The sequence below is a fragment of the Tachysurus vachellii genome, chromosome 1, assembly GCF_030014155.1.
Source record: "Tachysurus vachellii isolate PV-2020 chromosome 1, HZAU_Pvac_v1, whole genome shotgun sequence".
Lineage (NCBI taxonomy): Eukaryota > Metazoa > Chordata > Actinopteri > Siluriformes > Bagridae > Tachysurus > Tachysurus vachellii.
Genome location: NC_083460.1, coordinates 43,086,311 through 43,109,445, shown reverse-complemented (window position 1 = coordinate 43,109,445; position 23,135 = coordinate 43,086,311). Strand labels below are relative to the sequence as shown.

Sequence of the window (23,135 nt, the reverse complement as noted above, 5' to 3'; positions counted from 1 at the left end):
TATGTGTGTATTGTATAGTATAGTGTTATTTATGTGTGTATTGTATAGTATAGTGTTATTTATGTGTGTATTGTATAGTATAGTGTTATTTATGTGTGTATTGTATAGTATAGTGTTATTTATGTCTGTACTTTTGAGAGTCACAAACAGCTGGAACCAAATTCCTTGTGTGTGTAAACACACTTGGCCAATAAACCTGATTCTGATTCTGATTCTGATATTAAGCCCCAGTTCCCCCTCCTCAGTGGTACAGTCCATATATGATCGTAGCCTATAGATGTGTACAGTTAAGCAGTTGCCCAATAGATGCAGCCTGTCTGTTAGTATCTGTATATATAATCTATATGTATTGGTCCTTGTGGACTATAAACCCATTTTCTCCGTCTGTGGTACATTCCTTTATTCTGATATCTTTAATATGGTCCTATTGTGTATTGATCGTTCGTTGCTTGTCCCCGCCCCCCTGCTGTAATGGTACAGTCCGTGGTCTTTGATCCAGCCGGTGTGGCGCGTGCGCGTCTCTGCGCGGTACTGTATCGTAAACGGGCAGGAAAATAACCGGCTGTCATCTCATATAGAGGTGAGACAGGGGTGAGACAGGGAGTGAGACAGGGGTGAGACAGGGGGTGAGACAGGGGTGAGACAGGGGGTGAGACGGAGTGAGACACGGAGTGAGACACGGAGTGAGACGGTGCGTTTCTCAGAGAATGATGGACGCAGTCGGCAGCAGTAAGAGCATGTCCTACAGCCGCTGGAGTTATGACAGGTAAGATACTGCATCACACACACACACACACACACACACACACACACACACACAAATACTCGAGCACTCCTTCCTCCAAAACAAACCATGTTGTGTGTGTGTCTGTGTGTGTGCGTGTGTGTGTGTGTGCCTGCGTGCGTGTGTGTGTGCGTGTGTGCGTGCGTGCCTGTGTGTGTGCGTGTGTGTGTGTGCGTGTGTGCGCGTGTGTGTGTGCGCTTGTGTGTGTGCCTGCGTGTGTGCGTGCGCGTGTATGTGTGTGTGTGCGTGTGTGTGTGCGTGTGTGTGTGCGCTTGTGTGTGTGCCTGCGTGTGTGCGTGCGCGTGTGCGTGTATGTGTGTGTGTGTGAGTGTGTGCGTGTGCGTGTGCGTGTGCGTGTGTGTGCCGATTTAAGCGGTTTGAGTTGAGAATGAAGTTTCATATGTAATTAATGTTTAGAATGTTAATATAAATAGTGAGAATGATGAATTATTACAAACTAAAGCTCACTTTCTGTCCCGTTATACAGAAAGTACAAATAACACAACAGGAATATTTCACCAGGTCTCACACTCAGGGAGCACGATTACTTTTTGCTTTTTTTGTCATCTTAAACTCGCAGCTGAGAAAAAGAAAACCTTTTAGACCTCCAGAGTCTTTCTGAGAGAAACTCACACTGTGGTGTTAAAGGTGGAACAGAAATGAGAAAGAAATCGATTTTTTTTCTAGTGTTGGTGCTGTTGATGGTGGAGATGGTGTTTATAGTGAGATGGTGGAGATGGTGTTTATAGTGAGATGGTGGAGATGGTGTTTATAGTGAGATGGTGGAGATGGTGTTTATGGTGGAGATGGTGTTTATAGTGAGATGGTGGAGATGGTGTTTATAGTGAGATGGTGGAGATGGTGTTTATAGTGAGATGGTACACACACACACACACACACACACACACACACACACACACACACGATTTTTACGTCTGTCTGGTATTCAAACATAAGGAGTGAAATTAAGGATAAAATTAAACCAAAAGGAGTTAAATAAATAAATAAAAAGTATAAAATAGATGAAAATAAATGCATATGGTTTTAGTGATTGTCCTTAAAGTGTCCATGTGCAGTACGGTGTGTGTTTAAAGTGGCACTGTGCAAGTCCAGAGTTAAAGAGTCATAGTGCAAAAAGAAGGTTGTCCTGAACCAGATCCTGGGTGTCTCCTGGTTTAAACTCCTAATGGCCTGCAGGAAGAAGCTCCTCCTCGTTCTCTCTGTGTTTGCTTTCAAGGAGCAGAAGTGTTTCCCTGAACACAACACAGAAAAGAGTCCATTGTTGTGATGCTGAGATCCTTTACAATCTTCCTGGCTCTGGTCCTGCACCACGTGCTGTAGATGTCCTGCAGGTCAGGGAGCTCAGTGTGGATGGTACGTTCAGCTGACCGCACCACCCTCTGGAGGGCTCGCCTGTCCTGCATGGTGCTGTTCCCGAACCAGGAAGTGATGCTACCCTTCAGGACGCTCTCAATGGTGCAGGTGTAGAAAGTCTTTAGCACCTGAGAGGGTAGTTTGAAGTCCCTTAAGCGTCTCAGATGGTACAGATGCTCCCGGGCCTTCTTCTTCACCAGGGTGTTGATGTGACAGGACCAAGACAGGTCCTGTGTGATGTGAACACCTAGGTATCAGAAACTGTCCACTCTTTCCACTGGAGTCCCGTTGATGTTTAGGGGTTTGTATGACCGCTCCTGCTTCATGCTGAAGTCCACTATCAACTCCTTAGTCTTGCTGAAGTTCAGGAGAAGATTGTTCTCCTGGCACCATCTCTCCAGGTTTTTAGTCTCCTGTAGGTAGGCCGTCTCGTCGTTGTTGGAGATCAGGCCCACCACAACAGTGTCGTCAGCAAACTTGATGATGGTGGTGGAGTTGGACGTGTCCACACTGTCATATGTGTACAGTGAGTACAGCAGGGGGCTCAGAACACAACCCTGTGGAGCTCAAGGCTTGAGTCATTTTTTATTGTCATTCACATTCTCTCTCACTCACAAACCCAAAGCCACACACACACACATTCAATCACACATACACTCACACAATCACACACACACTCACACATTCAATCACACACACACTCACACAATCAATCACACACACTCACACATTCAATCACACACACATTCAATCACACATACACTCACACAATCAATCACACACACTCACACATTCAATCACACACACATTCAATCACACATACACTCACACAATCAATCACACACACTCACACATTCAATCACACACACACACTCACACAATCAATCACACACACTCACACATTCAATCACACACACACATTCAATCACACATACACTCACACAATCAATCACACACACTCACACATTCAATCACACACACTCACACATTCAATCACACATACACTCACACAATCAATCACACACACACACACATTCAATCACACACACTCACACATTCAATCACACACACTGAAACTCTGCATTCTTTGTAAATGTCTCAGCATGTTTGATGAATGTATTATAGATAGTAATGAAAGTCACAGCAGCTAATCAACACAGACAGTTTATAAAGTGATAACTAATAACACTAATAACTAGTTGTTGTTGACAGCAAGATACAACACATTATATCCAGAAATATGAATTAAGATGCAGCCATTCCAACATCTGATCAGTTGTTCAGACTGCAGTTATTACAGAATGAACTCCAGGACTTCCGCACAAACCCACCTGCATCCCACTGACAGATGGAGCACCATCAGTCACACCACTGAGCCTCTGCATTAATGAATCACTCTGTGTGTGAAGATATTGTGTTGGAACCTTGGGGATGGTCATGCAGATATAACTCAAACCATGAAGAACGGATGAAGCTACTTCACATGGCAGGTGTGTGGTCTCCCAGGCTGGTTGAGTATTCAGAGGATTTATACCGTAAAATGGTTGAAACTTTCCTTATGTCTGTGTCTCCTAAGTTTTTAAAATTGGTTAAGATCTGAAAATCGTCTAGCGTGTAGTCAGCATTTCTCTGACCTTCACATTATCAGTCTACTATTAGTCAAACTGACTTAATAAGAACTTAATTCTGTAGAAACAAACTGTCTTAACGTAACATGATTATGTCTGGAGCTTCTCTTTCTCCTCTGTGTTCAGGATAAACCTAATGTTTTAAAGACTAATGTCTTTAGTTCTGTTTGGTAGTGATGGGAAGTTCGCTTCTTTTCCGCGAACTGATTCTTTCAGACAGTTCGATTTAATGAACCAGTTCAAAAATCCAGTTCACCAGTTCTTTTACGTCCTGAAGTAATGACGTCATTCACAAGGACGTGATGACGCAAATTCCATCATCCCGCCGCTGCCGGCAGATATTAATACAATCAATTTAACACATTTGAAAAGTTCTTTGTAATCAGAACTTTAGTTGAATACGTTTCTTACATTTAAGTTTTACAACTAAAACACCCAGTACAGGCATTGATGTGCAAACGTGGGTGTTTTACGTGTCTTAAAGATATAAAGTTAATAAACTAATCTTCATCAATTTACAAAAAGCAGCATATAAAAATACAGACTAACTGCACAACAGTCAATAGTAAAATTAACTGACACATATTGAGTGAACAGTTGTATGATTATTTTTTATATAAAAATGTTTAATAGCCTATGACTAGTTACTGTGTATATCCCAATATGTATAATTTGCTCTGAAGGTTCACACATGCGCAGTAACAGCTCATCGCTTCTCAGTATGTCGGACGCGTCCGAAAGAACCAGTTCTCAGTTCAGTGTACTGATGATTCACTGTATCAGTTCAGTGTACTGATGATTCACTGTATCAGTTCAGTGTACTGATGATTCGCTGTATCAGTTCAGTGTACTGATGATTCGCTGTATCAGTTCAGTGTACTGATGATTCGCTGTATCAGTTCAGTGTACTGATGATTCACTGTATCAGTTCAGTGTACTGATGATTCACTGTATCAGTTCAGTGTACTGATGATTCGCTGTATCAGTTCAGTGTACTGATGATTCACTGTATCAGTTCAGTGTACTGATGATTCGCTGTATCAGTTCAGTGTACTGATGATTCGCTGTATCAGTTCAGTGTACTGATGATTCACTGTATCAGTTCAGTGTACTGATGATTCGCTGTATCAGTTCAGTGTACTGATGATTCACTGTATCAGTTCAGTGTACTGATGATTCACTGTATCAGTTCAGTGTACTGATGATTCGCTGTATCAGTTCAGTGAATCACGCATACGCAGTATCAACAGCTCGAGCTCACACAGTTCTCTCAGCACAACAGGTCTCAGTTCAGTGTACAGGAGTTACATATAACACTGGGATATTAGTTTATATAGAGTCGGAGGGGCTGTCAGGCATGACCGAAAGTGAGTAACTTTAGTAACTTGTGGATCAGCGCTGACTCAAGACGCAAACTGTTTAGAACAAATCAGTCCGATTTGGTGAACTGGTTCATCCAGTTCACTAAAAAGAACTGGTTCAAAATAACGATTCGTTCACGAACTGACCATCACTACTGTTTGGTCCTTGGCTCTTCATTCATATTCTGTGCAGGTTGGTTTTAGCTACTGTAAGTAGGAGCCACTTCATTGCTGATTAGAGACCAAGATGAACTGATGAAAGAAGTGGTATCAGGTGTGACTTCTGCTCAGTTGTCATGAAAGCCAACAAGAAGCTGCAGCACAAGAACAACGAGACAGAAAAGACTGGAGAGATTTATAGGAAATCACGTTTGTGTTAAGTATCTGTTTATTGTACAATAAGGACAATCAGCATGCTGATGAGTTAACTGGAGTTTTTGTTAAAGCTGCTGCATGAGGACTTGAGGTCAGGGTCAAAAACTGAGGGCTTTTATTTTGTAATCACTGAGGCAGATGGAGAGGGAGGAGAGAAAGAGAGAGGGAAAGAGAGAGAGAGAGAGAGAGAGAGAGAGAGAGAGAAATAATTTACCTCTTCTCTTTTCTTCATTCTCTCCTGCATTTTTTCCTGATGGCTTGTGATTGTTGGTTTTGTGCAGCAGAGATCAGGCTTGAGGTAACTGGATGTTCTTGTGCTGAAGCTGATGGTTCATTAAACAGCCAAAGGCTCATATTGTAATGGACAGATGCCTTTTTTCATTCCTACTGAAAAGCCTACATACTTTTTTTAACAATTACATTTCATTTTGGCTGTAAGAACAATATACAAGTATAGATTTATTCAGTATTAGTGGGTGAGCCAAAATATTTGTCATAACGAGATCCCAGTCTGCTCAAATTACACAAATAAATCAAGTGACATCTCTTACTTTACTAATCCAGTATATGAAAAAGCTTCACAGTTGTCGTTCATCCTGTTTACGGACCTAACAACACCTCCACGATGAAAGTGGAGGAGCAGTAATCCATCACACCAAAAACACAACCCTGAGATGTTCTCCTAAAACAGAACCACATCTACAAACAAAGGCAGCCTTTCATACAATAACACACACATTTGAGATGTGAGACGCGAGGCATGAACACAGCATTCACTAAATTCCAGGGTTTCGTTATCACAACGTAAAGTGGGCGTGTTTCTGGAGGTCTTGGAAAACGGCCTCTTTCAAAAAAAAAGAGCACTACGGTAGATTTTATATTTTATATCTATTACACTTTATTATCTTACAGTTAAGCTGTTTTCAAAAACAAATAAACAACCAAAAACTACGGTTAAGGTTAGGGTTAGATTATCAAATAGGCCACACCTACCTGATGACGCAATATCTGTTACGCTGTTCTGAAATCCCTGGAAATAAGTGCATCCTGTCATGAAAACAGTTCTCTCAGGAACAATAAGGAACATAGTTGTATGCAAAAGTTTAGGCACCCCTGACAATTTCCATGATTTTCATGTAGAAATATTTGGGTGTTTTATCAGCAGTTTCATTTTGATCTATCAAATAACTGAAGGACACTAAAGTAATATTTCAGTAGTGACGTGAGGTTTATTGGGTTAACAGAAAATGTGCAATATGCAGCAAAAGGAAATCAGACGGGCATAAATTTGGGCACCCCAACAGAAAAATCACATCAATATTGAGTAGAGCCTCCTTTAGCAGAAATAACAGCATCTAGACGCTTCCTATAGCCTGTAATGAGTGTCTGGATTCTGGATGAATGTATTGTGGACCGTTCCTCCTTACAGAACATCTCCAGTTCAGTTAGGTTTGATGGTTGCCGAGCTGGACAGCCCACTTCAAACACCCAAATATTTATAAATGAAAATCATGGAAATTGTCAGGGGTGCCTAAACTTTTGCATACGACTGTATTTTTCTTATTTGCATGTACTGTTTAGAACATCTTGGCCTTGAAGCATGATGTCTTTTATCTGTATTTTTAAAAGCAAATCCAGTGTTCCAGGCAGTCTGTAATGTTAAAGAGCACATAATACAGTAGTGTGTATATACTGTGTTTTAGTATTGTGTGTTGGTGTAGTGTACTGGTGTAGTGTGTGTTATAAAGCAGACAGTATACTGGTGTAGTGTGTGTTATAAAGCAGACAGTATACTGGTGTAGTGTGTGTTATAAAGCAGACAGTATACTGGTTTAGTGTGTGTTATAAAGCAGACAGCGTACTGGTGTAGTGTGTGTTATAAAGCAGACAGTATACTGGTGTAGTGTGTGTTATAAAGCAGACAGTATACTGGTGTAGTGTGTGTTATAAAGCAGACAGTATACTGGTGTAGTGTGTGTTATAAAGCAGACAGTATACTGGTGTAGTGTGTGTTATAAAGCAGACAGCGTACTGGTGTAGTGTGTGTTATAAAGCAGACAGTATACTGGTGTAGTGTGTGTTATAAAGCAGACAGCGTACTGGTGTAGTGTGTGTTATAAAGCAGACAGCGTACTGGTGTAGTGTGTGTTATAATGCGGACAGCGTACTGGTGTAGTGTGTGTTATAAAGCAGACAGCGTACTGGTGTAGTGTGTGTTATAAAGCAGACAGCGTACTGGTGTAGTGTGTGTTATAAAGCAGACAGTATACTGGTGTAGTGTGTGTTATAATGCGGACAGCGTACTGGTGTAGTGTGTAGTGTATATAATGTGGATATACAAATAAACACACTACAAACACTATACTTGTTGAAATTTAAATTCATATTTATCCATAATGAGCAAGCCAGAGGCAAGGAAAATCTCCTTGAGATGATATGAGGAAGAAACCTTGAGAGGAACCACAAGCAAAAGGGAACCTCATTCCCATCTTGAAGACACCAGAGAGTGATTAAACATTTCCTTTTTTGTTTGTCCTGTGTAACCAGGAGCTTTTGAGCAGCTTATTATTATGAGCATCAGTGTAATTTTTTAATTACTTATAGATTTAACAGATTCCTTCCTGCTTAAACTATGAAATATTTAATGACGAAGACCTGAACACAAAATCGTTGACATCACTGCTGTTCAAAGCCATTGCTATGGTTTCCAAATGGTTCTGTCCATATCAATCCCATGTATCTCTAGGCTTCATGTGGGTCACCTCAGCATCAGTGAGCACCTCCAAGTGATGAGACTCTACCAAACATAGGGTATCAGTATGTATCAGGCAATCTGGAGAGCAGAAGTGTTCAGGAACACTGGGCACTCAGAACTAGGATGTGTAGCTCAGGAGAGAGAGAGAGAGAGAGAGAGAGAGAGAGAGAGAGAGAGAGACTCGAATGCACTACATGGTGAGAGTTTAGAAACTGCTGCATCTCTGTTTTCACGGAGACGTGGCTCAGCGACAGAGTTCCGGATGCCGCCATTCAGCTAGATGGGCTCACCTCGTTTCGTGCCGACAGAAAAGCAGCTCTGTGCGGTCATGGGTGCAGGACATACAGGCAATCACAAACTACTACACAGCTTCACCTGCCTGTGATAGTGATGCCTCCTGCCCAGATGCACTGAACGAATTCTATGCTCAGTTTGAGGTGCAAAACAATGTAATGGCAAGGAAGACCATCCCTACGCCCAATGATCAGGTACTTGGTCTCTTCACGGTCAACGTGAGGAGACCTCTATGCAGAGTTAACCAATGGAAGGCTGCTGGACCAGAAACATTCCTGGCAGGGTGCTCAGTGAATGCGCAGAACAGCTAGCGGATGTCTTTACTGAGATCTTCAACATTTCCCTGAGCAGCTCTGTTGTTCCTACGTGCCTCAAGACAACCACCATTGTCCCCATCCCATGACTATCGTCCCGTCGCACTCACACCCATCGTTATGAAGTGCTTCAAGAAGCTCGTCATGAGGCGCATCATGACCTCGTTACCACCCTCACTGGACCCCCTACGGTTCACATATCGCCCAAACCGTTACACGGTCGATGCCATTGCCACGGCCCTTCATTTAGCCCTCACCCACCTGGACAATAAAGACACTTATGTACGAATGCTGTTCATAGACTTTAGTTCAGCATTAAACACAATCATCCCTCAGCACCTGATTGGGAAGCTGATCCTGCTGGGACTGAACACCTTCCTCTGCAACTGGATCCTGAACCTCCTGACTGGGAGACCTCAGTCAGTCCGGATCGGGAACAGCATCTCCAGCATAGTGTTAATTTCGTCAGACGAGACGAGACGAAATATGTTCGTCAACAACCTTTTTTTTCATGACTAAGACGAGACGATGACGAGACCGCACAACTGTCCAAAAACGCTGACTAAGACTAAAGTAACATGCATTATTGTTGACGAAAAAAGACGAAAAATGTTTTGTATAAAATAAAAACTAAGATAAAATCTCTCTTCATTTTCGTCTACAATTGTCTCTGCTTTTTCATCAGCTGTTACGCCTTTAAAATATTCAGCACGAGTTCGCGGCTTCGCTGTTGCTCAAGTTACAGGTCCGTGAATCGGATCCCGCTTATTATATTGTTACCTACCAAATAAATCAATAATTTAACACAAAATGATGATTTAAAAAGGAGTTTATTGATTTAAAAACGATTGTATTGTTTCCGCTAAAGAAAAAAGTGCGCTCCGTCTCTACGGTTAGAATCCTGTGTGTCCATGGCAACGCTCTGTTTTTCATGGCAACGTTGTGTTATAGTTCGTTTGTTATCAAGAAATAAAATAGTGTGTGTAGAAAGAATTCGTCCACACGGTGCTCAAATAAATAAATAAATAAATAAATAAATAAATAAATAAATAAATAAAAACTCCTGAGCACAAGTCCACCCCTGGTCTAGGCGGCTTTTTGTGTTAAATTATATTTCCTGTCACTGCGCAGCTCTTTTATTGTACATGACAGCTTATGTCCCGATGACCGGTCTTTGCATTACGATTAAAAGCAGTATGAATAAAGTAAAAAATGTGATGTGCGGTCAAGTTCGAGTGTATGTACTATTTAAATGAGTGTTCTCAACTTCTCACTGATACTTTTGTCATTCGTGGAGTTTTGACAAGTTTTATAGCCTTGATATTGTTTCTTATTCAAAAGTGGTGACAGAAAAAACTCAGCACTCCCAACCTGAAACCTCTTCCCACCCCCCTGTCACAATCACATCATAATCAAAATTAATAATTAGGCTTTAAAGCAAATGTATATGTAAGGGAATCAAGTTTAACAATTACATGTATTATTGCTCCAAATATCATCAATAATCATCAATAATAATAATCAATAATATCATCAATGTGTGCAATACCATGTATAACTTGCATTAAGTTGGTAATTTATTTATATATATATATATATATATATATATATATATATATATATATATATATATATATATATATATATATATATATATATACACACACACACACACACACCTACAGTTTTGAGCTTAGGCTTTTCATTAAGTTATTTATTTCCACTATAACACTTGTGTTCCTGATATTATTGCATTTAATGAGGCCTCGTTGTATTTATTCTTACAATAGATTCCAGATGTGGTCAAGCTACAATTTTTTGACTAAAATTAGACTAAAATTAAAAGACTTTTAGTCGACTAAAACTTGACTAAGATACCTTGAGTTTTCTTTTGACTAAAACTAGACTAAAATGACGAGACTTTTAGTCGACTAAAACTAAGACTAACAAAAAAGATATGTGAATGACTAAATATGACTAAAACTAACAAGGACATTTGGCACAAGACTAAGACTAAATTAAAAATAGGCGACAAAATTAACACTACTTCAGCACCACCACATGGAACACTGGAGACCCTCAGGGCTGCGTGCTCAGTCCACTGCTGTTCACCTTGCTGACTCACGACTGTGCAGCAACGCACAGATCGAACCCTATTATCAAACGGTGGTCTCATCAGCAAGAACTACAAGTCAGCATACAGAGAGGAGGTGCAACAGCTAACTGTCTGGTGTATTCTGAGCAGCTGCATCACTGTCTGGTTTGGGAACTGCACCATCTCGGATCACAAGACACTGCAGTGGATAGTGAGGACAGCTGAGAAAATCATTAGAGTCTCTCTTCCCTCTATCATGGACATTTACACAAAGCCAACAACATTGTGGACCTCACACACACCCCTCACACACACTCTTCACCCTCAAGCTATCAGACTGCTTAACAACTGAACTGACCTGTACTGAGCACAATCAAATGTATGGACTACACAGACTTACACAATATACACACACACCTCCAATATATATCCATGAAACTGTTGACATGCTGTTTTTTGCTCTTTGCACATACAGTACTGTCTTACATATCAGTCTATTTCTGTTTTTGCACAATCCTTTACAATATCTCATGTTACTGCTGCTATAACACTGTGGTCATTCCAGTATTTCTGCACACGTAATATTGTTGAACACAGTATTTACGCTGGTTGGCGCTGTTTCTGTGTATTGTCTTTTGTGTATTGCCTTATATTTTTTGTCCTGCACTGTCTTTTGTCCTGCACTGTCTTGTTTATCTTGTCCTGCACTGTCTTGTCTGTCTTGTTTATCTTGTCCTACACTGTGTACACCAGGTTACACAGATACACTTTATGTATCTAGGACTAACTTACTAAGTCCTTAGTTCTGACTTTGTTTTATGTAACACCCGGATCCTGGAGAAACGTCGTCTCATTTCACTTTGTACTGCAACAGCTGTGTATGTTTGAAATGACAATAAAAGCTTCTTGACTCGACTTGAATTGACCTTCATCCACCAATGATGAAATTATCAGTTGGTTGCTACAAATCAAGGGAACTGAGACACTGGATGAAGCACCCAACAGCGCTGCTCAGGGAAATGTTGAAGATGTCATTGAAGACATCCGCTACATACACAAACAAATGTATTTTATTGGGATTTCATGAAATAGACCGAAAGTAAGTGGCACATACAGTAACTGTGAAGTGGGATGAAAATTATAAATGGTGTTTAAATTTTTTTACAAATAAATATCTGAGTGTGGTGTGCATTTGTATTCATCCCCCTTTACTCTGATACCCCTAACTAACATCCAGTGAAACCAACTGCCTTCAGAAGTCACCTCAGTAGTAAATAGAGTCACCTGTGTGTCATTTAATCTCAGTATAAATACAGCTGTGCTGTGAAGCCCTCAGAAGTGTGTTAGAGAACATTAGTGAACAAACAGCATCATGAAGACCAAGGAACACACCAGACAGGTCAGGGATAAAGTTGTGGAGAAGTTTAAAGCAGGTTTATGGTTATAAATTAATATCCCAAGCCTTGAACATCTCACGGAGCATGATGTAAGATCCATGTAAGGCACGACTGCAAGCCTACCAAGACACGGACGTCCACCTAAACTGACAGGACATGTGAGGACAGCATTAATCAGAGAAGCAGCCAAGAGGCCCATGGTAACTCTGGAGGAGCTGCAGAGATCCACAGCTCAGGTGGGAGAATCTGTCCGCAGGACAACTATTAGTCGTGCACTCCACAAATCTGCTCTGTATGGAAGAGCGACAATAAGAAAGCCATAAGAAATCCTGTTTGCAGTTTGTGACAAGCCGTGTGTGGGGACAGCAAGCATGTGGAAGAAGGTGCTCTGGTCAGATGAGACCAAAATATAACTTTTGGCCAAAATTCAAAATGTTATGTGTGGCAGAAACCTAACACTGCACATCACCCTGAACACACCGTGTTCACCGTGAAACGTGGTGGTGGCAGCCAGAACATACAACATAAACATACAGTCAGAGCTACAATGGAGTGGTTTAGATCAAAGCATATTCATGTGTTAGAGCGGCCCAGTCAAAGTCCAGACCTAAATCCAGTTGAGAATCTGTGGTGAGACTTAAAATCGCTGCTCACAGACGCTCGCCATCCAATCTGACTGAAGCTATTTTTGTAAAGAAGAATGGGCAAAAATTTCACTCTCTAGATGTGCAAAGCTGTTAGAGACAAACCCCAAAAGTCCTGCAGCTGTAACTGCAGAGAAAGCTGGTTCTACAAAGTATTGACTCAGTGGCGATGAACACAAATGCACACCACACTGTTCAGATATTTATTTGTAAAAAAAAATTGACACCATTTATCATTTTCCTTCCACTTCACAATTATGTGCCACTTTGTGTTGGTCACAGAAAATCCTAATAAAATACATTTTTGTTTGTGGTTGTAACGTTCAGTGGGTATGAATACTTTTGCAAGGCTCTGTATATAACTACAATCAAGTGTTTGCGATAACTTACAGTGAGTCTGTTACAGCTGAGGCTGTGGAGGAATTTTGGGCCACTCATCTTTGCAGAATTGTTGTAATTCAGCCACATTGGAGGGTTTTTGAGCATGAACCACCTGCCACAGCGTCTCAATAGGAGTGAATCCCTAAGGACAATGTGAACCCACGTTCACTTCAGCTTGAGGTCACGAACAGATGGCTGCACTTTGTCCTTAGCAATTTTTTACTCCACAGCAAGTCTTCCAGGTCCTGAAGCAGCAAAACATCACACTACCACCACCATATTTTACTGTTGGTATGATGTTCTTGTTCTGACATGCGGTGTTACTTTTACACCAGATGTAATGGGACACAAACCTTCCAAAAAGTTCAAATTTTGTCTCATCAGTCCACAGAGTATTTTCCCAAAAGTCTTTGGATCATCAAAATGTTTTCTGGCAAATCTGAGACAAGCCTTTATGTTCTTTTTGCTCAGTTTTATGGTGGAGTCGTGAACACTGACCTTAACTGAGGCAAGTGAGGCCTGCAGTTCTTTGGATGTTGTTGTGGGGTCTTTTGTGACGTCTCACTGTGGTTCACTGGAGTCCCAAAGCTTTAGAAATGGCTTTATAACCTTTTCCAGACTGATAGATCTCAATTACCTTCTTTCTCACTTGTTATTGAATGTCTTTGGATCTCAGCATGATGTGTAGCTTTTGAGGATCTTTTGGTCTACATCACTTTGTCAGTCAGCTCTTATTTAAGTGATTTTTTGATAGTGAGCAGGTGGGGCAGTAATCAGGCCTGGGTGTGGCTAGAGACATTATACTCAGGTGTGATAAACCACAGTTATGTTTTAACAGGGGGGCAAATACTTTTTACACAGGGCCATGTGAGTTTGGAGTGTTAGTAAATTAGTTTGATGATCTGAAACATTAACGTGTGACAAACATGCAAAAAAATAAAAAATCAGAAAGGGGGCAGACATTTACACCACTGTATATAAATTCCTGAAGTAGTTTATATGTTTTACACAGTAATCATCTTCACGGCTTTATTCGGGTCCCATGGATATGCATCTGCTCATAAGATACTCTCTCTTTGTTTACACTGGACCTGTGAGTATTTTTACTCTGTATTGTATCTCCAATGTGAAATGTGGTCTGTATACATGTGGGCGTGGCCTCATTTAAACAATGAATTACTGATATACATTATAAATGTAAACAAGTCAAAAACCATAAAATGTCACAACATTGATTCCTCAAACCAGAGGAACATTCAGAAAAAATCTTGTGAAGCCCTACAGTTAGTTAACACCTCAGTGTCTAACCTTTAGTCTATTAATATCACAGTTCAGTGCAGAGCTCATTAAATAACCACAAATATGTACATTTATAATAAATATCAGTAATTTACGGTTCTATAAAGCTGACATTGTTAAAAAATGATGGTGAAGATATCCATCATTAAAAGCACACAGTGTTTGCTCCTGGACATGAACTGATCTGTTTGGTTCAGTAAACAGAACACGTCCCTCAGCAGCCACAATCCAACACAATCACTCTGTACCAATCTTACACTTAACACAAACCATCAGTTGTGCCCCAGTTCTGGATTTAGTGCACTGCTAACCAGTCGTGTCACAATTGATAAGAAACACCGTGTTAACTGTGAATCCTGAGCAGCACTTTTTACTTCAGTTCTGTTAAAGCAGAACAGCTTTCAGCTACTGCAGCAGCTTGGACTGTGTCAGGTTTAACACTGTGTCAGGTTTAACACTGTGTCAGGTTTAACACTGTGTCAGGTTTAACACTGCGTCAGGTTTAACACTGTCAGGTTTAACACTGCGTCAGGTTTAACACTGTCAGGTTTAACACTCTGTCAGGTTTAACACTGTGTCAGGTTTAACACTGTGTCAGGTTTAACACTGTGTCAGGTTTAACACTGTCAGGTTTAACACTCTGTCAGGTTTAACAGTGTCAGGTTTAACACTGTGTCAGGTTTAACAGTGTCAGGTTTAACACAGTGTCAGGTTTAACACAGTGTCAGGATTAACGCTGTCAGGTTTAACGCTGTCGGGTTTAACACTGTGTCAGGTTTAACGCTGTGTCAGGTTTAACGCTGTCAGGTTTAACAGTGTCAGATTTAACACTGTGTCAGGTTTAATGCTGTTAGGTTTAAGACAGTCAGATGTAACACCGTCAGGTTTAATACTAGGTCAGGATTAACACTCCTATGTTTAACACTGTCAGGTTTAACACTGTGACAGGTTTAACATCATCATCATCGTCTCACTACGTAGTGCAGCCATAGCCTTACTTCCTGTGCAGCTTCACACAGTGTGGTAGCGTGTTAGCATGTCAGCATCTGCTCTGAAATACTGGGGTCATTATGACACTTGGTGCATTTACATTTGGAGTTTTAAAACGTAATTGTTTTTTTGGTGCACATTGCTCTGTAAACACCATGTGTTAGTATGACAGTGAAGCACAGAGTCGGATGATGAGATTAAATGAGATTTAGATGATTTAGATGTGTGGATTATAGCCTCTGGTCTCATTAAAATGCATGAAGCTTCTCTTCATGTTCAGTTTTAATAGCAGGTTTAAGTGCTAACAGTTTTAAGCACATTCTGACATAAGTGTGAGGTTTGAGTCATCGTCAGAGGCTGAAGGCTGATTCAGATCAGAGCGTGGTCTAGGATCAGTGGAGACGAGGTCCTGAATACAAAAACCCTTTTTCCTGTCATGAGCTAAGAACACTTCAGGCAGAACAAACACTACAGCACATCATCCGAGCAGCACTAGATCTGGGTTTAGAGATAAGTAGCTCGTCATCAGGGTTCTTGTTCCTCATTAAGTTTATTCAGCTCCTCCTCACCTTTGCTGTCGAGTTTCAGATGACATTACATCCATAACGAGAAGGTGTTTCAGGTGCTTCTAAGACAAAATGCTAATGTAATAAATTTCCCCTGCAGTAGAGTATAAAGCTCTTTAACATCATCATCATCATCATCATCATCATCAGTGTTGTGTGTGTGTGTGTGTGTGTGTGTGCAGTTTATTGACTCTAAAATGGAGCTGGAAGTTGAGTTTACTGTGATGTTGGAGCGCCATCTTGTGGCACAGTGAAATCCGTTGATTCATATGATAATTAAGTTAAAGTTTTTAGTTAAAGTTCTTTTAATACATATTAACGATTAAATCAGTGAAAGCTGATTATAATAGTTTTATGTAATAAAGCAGTGACATTGAAATTAAACACAGTGATTATTGTTATGTAGCTTTAATGAGACATTTTAAAGGATGTAGAAATATTCAATTCAATGCAATTCAAGTTTATTTGTATAGCGCTTTTTACAATGGACATTGTCTCAAAGCAGCTTTACAGAACATAAACATAGAGCAGAAGATAAGCATAAGGAGTAATATAAAGAATTAATATAATAAAAATTCAAAATTCTAAATATATATAGTTCACAGTGTGTGTGTACGTGTGTATGTATGTGTATTTATCCCCAATGAACAAGTCTGAGGTGACTCAGGTGACTGTGGGGAGGAAAAACTCCCTTAGATGGTAAAGTAAGGAACCTTGAGAGGAACCAGACTCAAAGGGAACCTCATCCTCATCTGGGTGACACTGGGGGTGTGATTATAAATATACAGTCTGATAAATGTTGTATTGGTGTAAAAGATCACATGGAGTTCACGTCTCCTCTTAGTATCACAGAGTCCAACTGGAGCTGGTAGATCTGTAGATGTTTTCTTCAGGATTCTCGCAGAGTCGGTCTCGTCTAAGCGGAAACCAAAAACTTCATCGCACGGAAGATGATCGGAGCAGGTACAATGTCTGGGTGTCTCGGCATGGGTTGAAAAAGAGAAGAGCAGTGTGCAAAGGGATTAACATATCTGCTGTTCATAAAAAATGTGCAGGTCTAGTGTAATAGTGCACAATATAATATAACGGGACGTGTTACGTGTACGTCTGACTAAAGAGATGAGTTTTTAATCTACATTTAAACTGGGAAAGTGTGTCTGAGCCCCGAACACTATCAGGAAGACTATTCCAGAGTTTGGGAGCTAAATAACAGAACGCTCTTCCGCCTTTAGTAGACTTAGATATTCTGGGAACTACCAGAAGTCCTGAGTTTTGTGATCTCAGAGAGCGTGAAGGATTGTAACGTGTTAGAAGACTAGTTAGATACATGGGAGCTAAACCATTAAGAGCCTTGTACGTAAGTAGCAGCAGTTTGTAATCAATTCTAAACTTAACAGGTAGCCAGTTTAGAGATGATAAAATTGGGGTTATATGGTCATACTTTCTTGTCCTAGTGAGAACTCTGGCAGCTGCATTTTGGACTAACTGTAGCCTATTTATTAAAGATGCAGGACAACCACCTAGTAATGCATTACAATAGTCCAGTCTAGAGGTCATGAAAGCGTGAACTAGCTTCTCAGCATCAGATACAGACAGGATGTTTCTCAGCTTGGCAATATTTCTAAGGTGAAGAAGGCTGTGTTTGTAATATGGTGATATGATTTTAAAGACAAGTTACTGTCTAATAAACACCAGGTCTTTCACTGTCGAGCTACTAGTAACAGTACATCCCTCTAAATGGAAGTTAAATTGTGAGAGTTTCTGTGTACTGGTTTTTGGACCTATAATTAGTATTTCTGTCTGATCAGAGTTTAATAACAGAAAATTACAGGCCATCCAGTCTTTTATCTCTCTAAGGCACTGAGTTAATTTGGACACTTTAGTTATTTCATCTGGTTTTGATGAGATATATAACTGTGTGTCTTCAGCATAACAATGGAAACTAATCCCATGTCTTCTAATAATGTTCCCTAATGGAAGCATGTATATCGAGAAAAGCAGAGGTCCTAGAACTGATCCTTGAGGGACCCCATAATTAACTGGTAGTAAACTGGAGGGTTCACCATTTAATTCTACAAAATGGTATAGATCAGACAGGTAGGATCTAAACCAACTTAAAGCTTGTCCATGAATACCTGTGTAATTTTGTAAGTGATCTAGGAGAATGTTGTGATCTATAGTGTCGAATGCAGCACTAAGGTCAAGTAGGACTAATAGGGACATACAGTCTTGGTCCGAAGCTAAGAACAAGTCATTTGTGACTTTCACAAGTGCAGTTTCTGTGCTATGATGGGGCCTGAAACCTGACTGAAACTCTTCAAAGATATTGTTCTCCTGTAAGAAGGAGCTCATTTGAACAGACACAAACTTTAGACATAAATGGGAGGTGTGAAATAGGTCTGTAATTTGATAGTTCATTAGGATCTAAATTGGGTTTTTTGATGAGTGGCCTAGTAACTGCAAACTTGAAAGATTTAGGGACGTAACCTAAAGATAGTGAGGAGTTAATAATATTAAGAAGAGTCTCACCAGCTTTATGTAACACTTCTTTCAGTAATTTAGTTGGAATGGGGTCTAGTGAACAAGTTGTTGGTGTAGCTGTAGTAATAAGTTTATCTAACTCTTCCTGTCCTGTACTTGTAAAGCACTGTAGTTGTGAGTGTAGAGCTTTAGGTGAGACTGGGTCACTAGAAGCTCTCATATGTTGAGCGTCACCTATTTTACTCCTGATACTTTCGATTTTATCAGTGAAGAATCTCATAAAATCCTCACTACTGAACTGTGATGGAATTGTGTGTTCAGATTTCTGGTGTTAATCTAGCCACTGTGCTAACTAAAAACCTGGGATTGTTCTGGTTATTTTCTATGAGTTAATATAAATATAAAATGTAGTAAATATTTAGTGAATGCAGTGTCTGTGAGGCTGTGAAATGAACTGGTAGCTCAGTCATTCATTAAGATGTTGGTCTACTAATCAGTAGGTTGTGATCTCGAACCCCAGGTCCACCAAGCTGCCTCTCCTGGGACCCTGAGCAAGGCCCTTAACACTCAGATGCTCAGCTGTATAACAGAGATTAATGTAAAGTCACTCTGGATAAGGACAACTGTCAAACGCCATAAATGTAAATGTAAATGATCACATTAAATGTTCATATAATCTCTGAAGGAGAATAAAATGAAGGTGAAGTTTGAGTATGTTGCCACTGGGGGCGTATTAGTTCTGTGTGGAGATAAAAACAACAACAAGCAAACGTGTTAATTATATTCATCATGCACATCAAAACAGAAACAACTGGAAGGAGCACGTGCTCAGGACCATGCATGGTCTCGTGGGGGTGGAGACTGGGAATAAGAGATAAAGGTGATGTTAATAAAGGAGGATTTACACTAGACTCAGTGTCTCATTAATGTTTTTATTTTTGTAAGGATTTGAATATTTTCCTGTCTGAAGCAACAAACAGACATCACACACTGCGTCAGAGCAGCCGGTCAACGAAGCTCCTACTATATCCAGACATAAAAGCCAGAAAAAAGTGTGTGTGTGTTTGCAGTATGTTTTACCTTGTGTAGCCTTCATCATCATCATCATCATCATCATCATCATCAATCTCATCATCGCATCGGTTGTTTTCATTGTCATCATTCTCATTCATGTGGTCTGTTAGTCGGTTGTGTGTTTAACAGAGTTGCATCACACACATTTTGACACAGTGTACGATGGAATTTTTAAACATATGGAGCTGGAGTTTGTTCTTCTGGTCATTTACTCAGTGTTGTGTTCCTCTTTACTGATGCTTTACTGTTAAATTGATTATATGTGATATTTGTTTTTGTTGTAGATTATTTGATTATAAGAAATCTTTATGCTGTTTATTTTGTGAAATAAAATAGTAATGTTTAAAACTGTTAAAATCTCCTGTGTAATCCACACTGTTTTATTCATGAGTTACTCTGTAATCAGAAAGCTAACTTCTGCCTAAAACAGAACCTTGTGGAACACCGAACATTACCTTAGTTTGTTTAGAGTGGTCACCATTTAGATCTATGAACTGATATCGATCCATCAAATAAGACCTGATCAGGAGAGAGCTGTCGCTTTAACACCAACAACATGTTCTCGTCTATTAAGTAATATAACATGGTCAATGGTATCAAAAGCTGCACTAAGATCAAGTAACACCAGCAAAGAGACACAACCCTGATCAGAGACCAGTAACAGGTCATTTACCACTTTAACCAGCGCTGTCTCTGTGCTATGATGAGGCCTAAATCCTGACTGATACAGTTCATGAATATTATTCCTATGTAGATCTGAACATAACTGCTGAGCTACAACCTTTTCTAGGATCTTGGAGATAAAGGGGAGGTTTGATATTGGCCTTTAGTTGGTCAGCTGGTTTGAGTCGAGGTCAGAGCTCAGAGCTGCGGTGCTCAACGTGTCATATATAACATTTAGACATGTGAATACATTTTTATATTTATATGTATAAATGAAAGTAAATACTTTATTATATAATATATAACTAAGTTTTAAATAAGCAACATTTCCCAATATTTAATATTTATTTAACACTTATATTTTAATAATCTTTACATTTAAGTCATATTTTTTTAGTTTTTTTTTTTTTTTGCATTTTCTTCTTCTTTCTCTTTGAAGTGTAAGAAAGATAAAGTCAAATAAAAGATATAGAAAATAAAACACTTCATTATGAATATAATTAAATTAGATGACATCACTCATGACATCACAAATCTCTGGGAAAAACAGCCATCAGCAGTGAGATTACCTTGGCAACTGTGCGCCCATAGATGTTGCTAAGGCAACTGAAATTAGCAGTACCTTGGAGTGCCTCTCCTTGGACAAGTCATAGAAGGAAGAAGAGGAGAGAGAGAGAGAGAGAGAGAGAGAGAGTGTGTTAGTGTTTGTATGTGTGTTTGTATGTGTGTGTTTGTGTGTGTTTGTGTGTTTGTTTTTATGTGTTTGTATGTGTGCGCTTGTGTATGTTTGTATGTGTGTGCTTGTGTATGTTTGTATGTGTGTGCTTGTGTGTTTGTTTGAATGTGTTTGTGTGTGTTTGTATGTGTGTATTTGTGTGTGTGTTTGTGTGTGTTTGTATGTGTGTATTTGTGTGTGTTTGTGTGTGTTTGTATGTGTGTGTTTGTGTGTGTTTGTGTGTGTTTGTATGTGTGTATTTGTGTGTGTGTTTGTGTGTGTTTGTATGTGTGTGTTTGTGTGTGTTTGTGTGTGTTTGTATGTGTGTATTTGTGTGTGTGTTTGTGTGTGTTTGTATGTGTGTGTTTGTGTGTGTTTGTGTGTGTTTGTATGTGTGTATTTGTGTGTGTGTGTGTGCATGCTTCAAATTAAAATTGTATTCACCACATACACTATCATACACAGTAGGATGTAGTAGAAAAAAGAACAAAATAAATGAATAAAAATAAAGCACATGTCACTATAATAGAAGAAGAAATAAATCTATGTATCGAGTATAAAACAAAGAAAATATCGAATTATATCAAAAATATAATAAAATATCATTTCAAATATAAAATATTGTCAGAAAAATATCATGATAAAGAGAAACAGAGGTGATGTAATGCAGTGAGTCCAGACATAAGGGTCACAGTATGTGGACATTTACATAAATGTTACAGTGCAGGATGTGCAGTAGTGCAGGTGTGAAGTGTGCACATGTCCGACTGTGGTGTAGTCTGACTGTGGTGTAGTCCGACTGTGGTGGTGTAGTCTGACTGTGATGTAGTCCGACTGTGGTGTAGTCCGACTGTGGTGTAGTCCGACTGTGGTGTAGTCCGACTGTGGTGGTGTAGTCCGACTGTGGTGTAGTCCGACTGTGGTGGGGTAGTCCGACTGTGGTGGTGTAGTCTGACTGTGGTGTAGTCTGACTGTGGTAGTGCTTGTTGTGGCAGTCTTGAAAAGTGGGTCCAGGCTGTAGGTGTTCACCAGGTTGAAGGCCCGAATGGCCTGTGGAAAGAAGCTTCTCCTTATTTTCTCTGTGTTTGCCTTTAAGGTGCAGAAGTGCTTCCCTGAACACAACAGGGTAAAGAATCGATTGTTTGGATGGCTGAGAGGTCTTTCACTATCCTCCTGGATTTGGTCCAGCATCGATTGGTGTCTATAGACTCCAGGTGAAGGAGCTCAGTACGGTACGCTCAGCCGATCTCACCACCATCTGGAGAGCTCGTCTGCCCTGTCTGGTGCTCTTCCCAGACCAGGCTGTGATGCTTCCTATCAGCTGGTCTTTAGCACCTGAGAGGGCATTTTGAAATCTATTGAGTATCTGAAATGGTAGAGACTCTGCCAGGCTTCTGCACCACGGGTTTGATGTGACAGAACCATGACAGGTTCTGTGTGATGTGAACACCTAGATACAGGAAACTGTCCTCTCTCTCCACTGGGCTCCTGATGATCGTGAGTGGTTGTTAGTTCCACTTCTGCTGAAGTCCACTATCAACTCTTGCTGACCTTCAAGTTCAGATTGTTCTCCTGACACCAAATCTCCAAGATTTAACACTAAATATCCTCTATGTAGGCCCTCTCATCGTTGTTGGAGATCAGCCCCATCACAGCTGTGTCGTCAGATGTGACCATGCAGTCGTATGTGTACAGTGAGTACAGCAGGGGACTCAGAACACAACCCTGGGGAACACCAGTGCTGAGAGTGAGAGTGCTTGCCCACCTGTACTGTTTGTGGACTGTTAGTCACTCATTTTAAGATCCATCAACATATGATTTGGTTAAGTCCCAGGACCTCCAACATAGAGCTGAGTATGGAGGGAATTATGGTCGTGAATGCAGAACTGTAGTCTCCAAAAAGCATTTTAACATAATTACCCTTCCTGATGTCCAAGTGACTAAG

At 40.2% G+C, this 23,135-nt stretch overlaps 1 protein-coding gene across 1 annotated transcript in view; it reads left to right on the top strand.

The window, feature by feature from the left end:
- Nucleotides 1-657: 657 nt before the first annotated feature.
- tub (TUB bipartite transcription factor) overlaps nucleotides 658-23,135 on the top strand; it is a 57,843-nt gene continuing 35,365 nt past the window's right edge. The window contains exon 1 of the mRNA XM_060865665.1: nucleotides 658-766. Within this exon, the coding sequence (XP_060721648.1) occupies nucleotides 708-766 (59 nt within the window). The 5' untranslated portion in view covers nucleotides 658-707. The remainder of the gene's footprint in view (nucleotides 767-23,135) is intronic.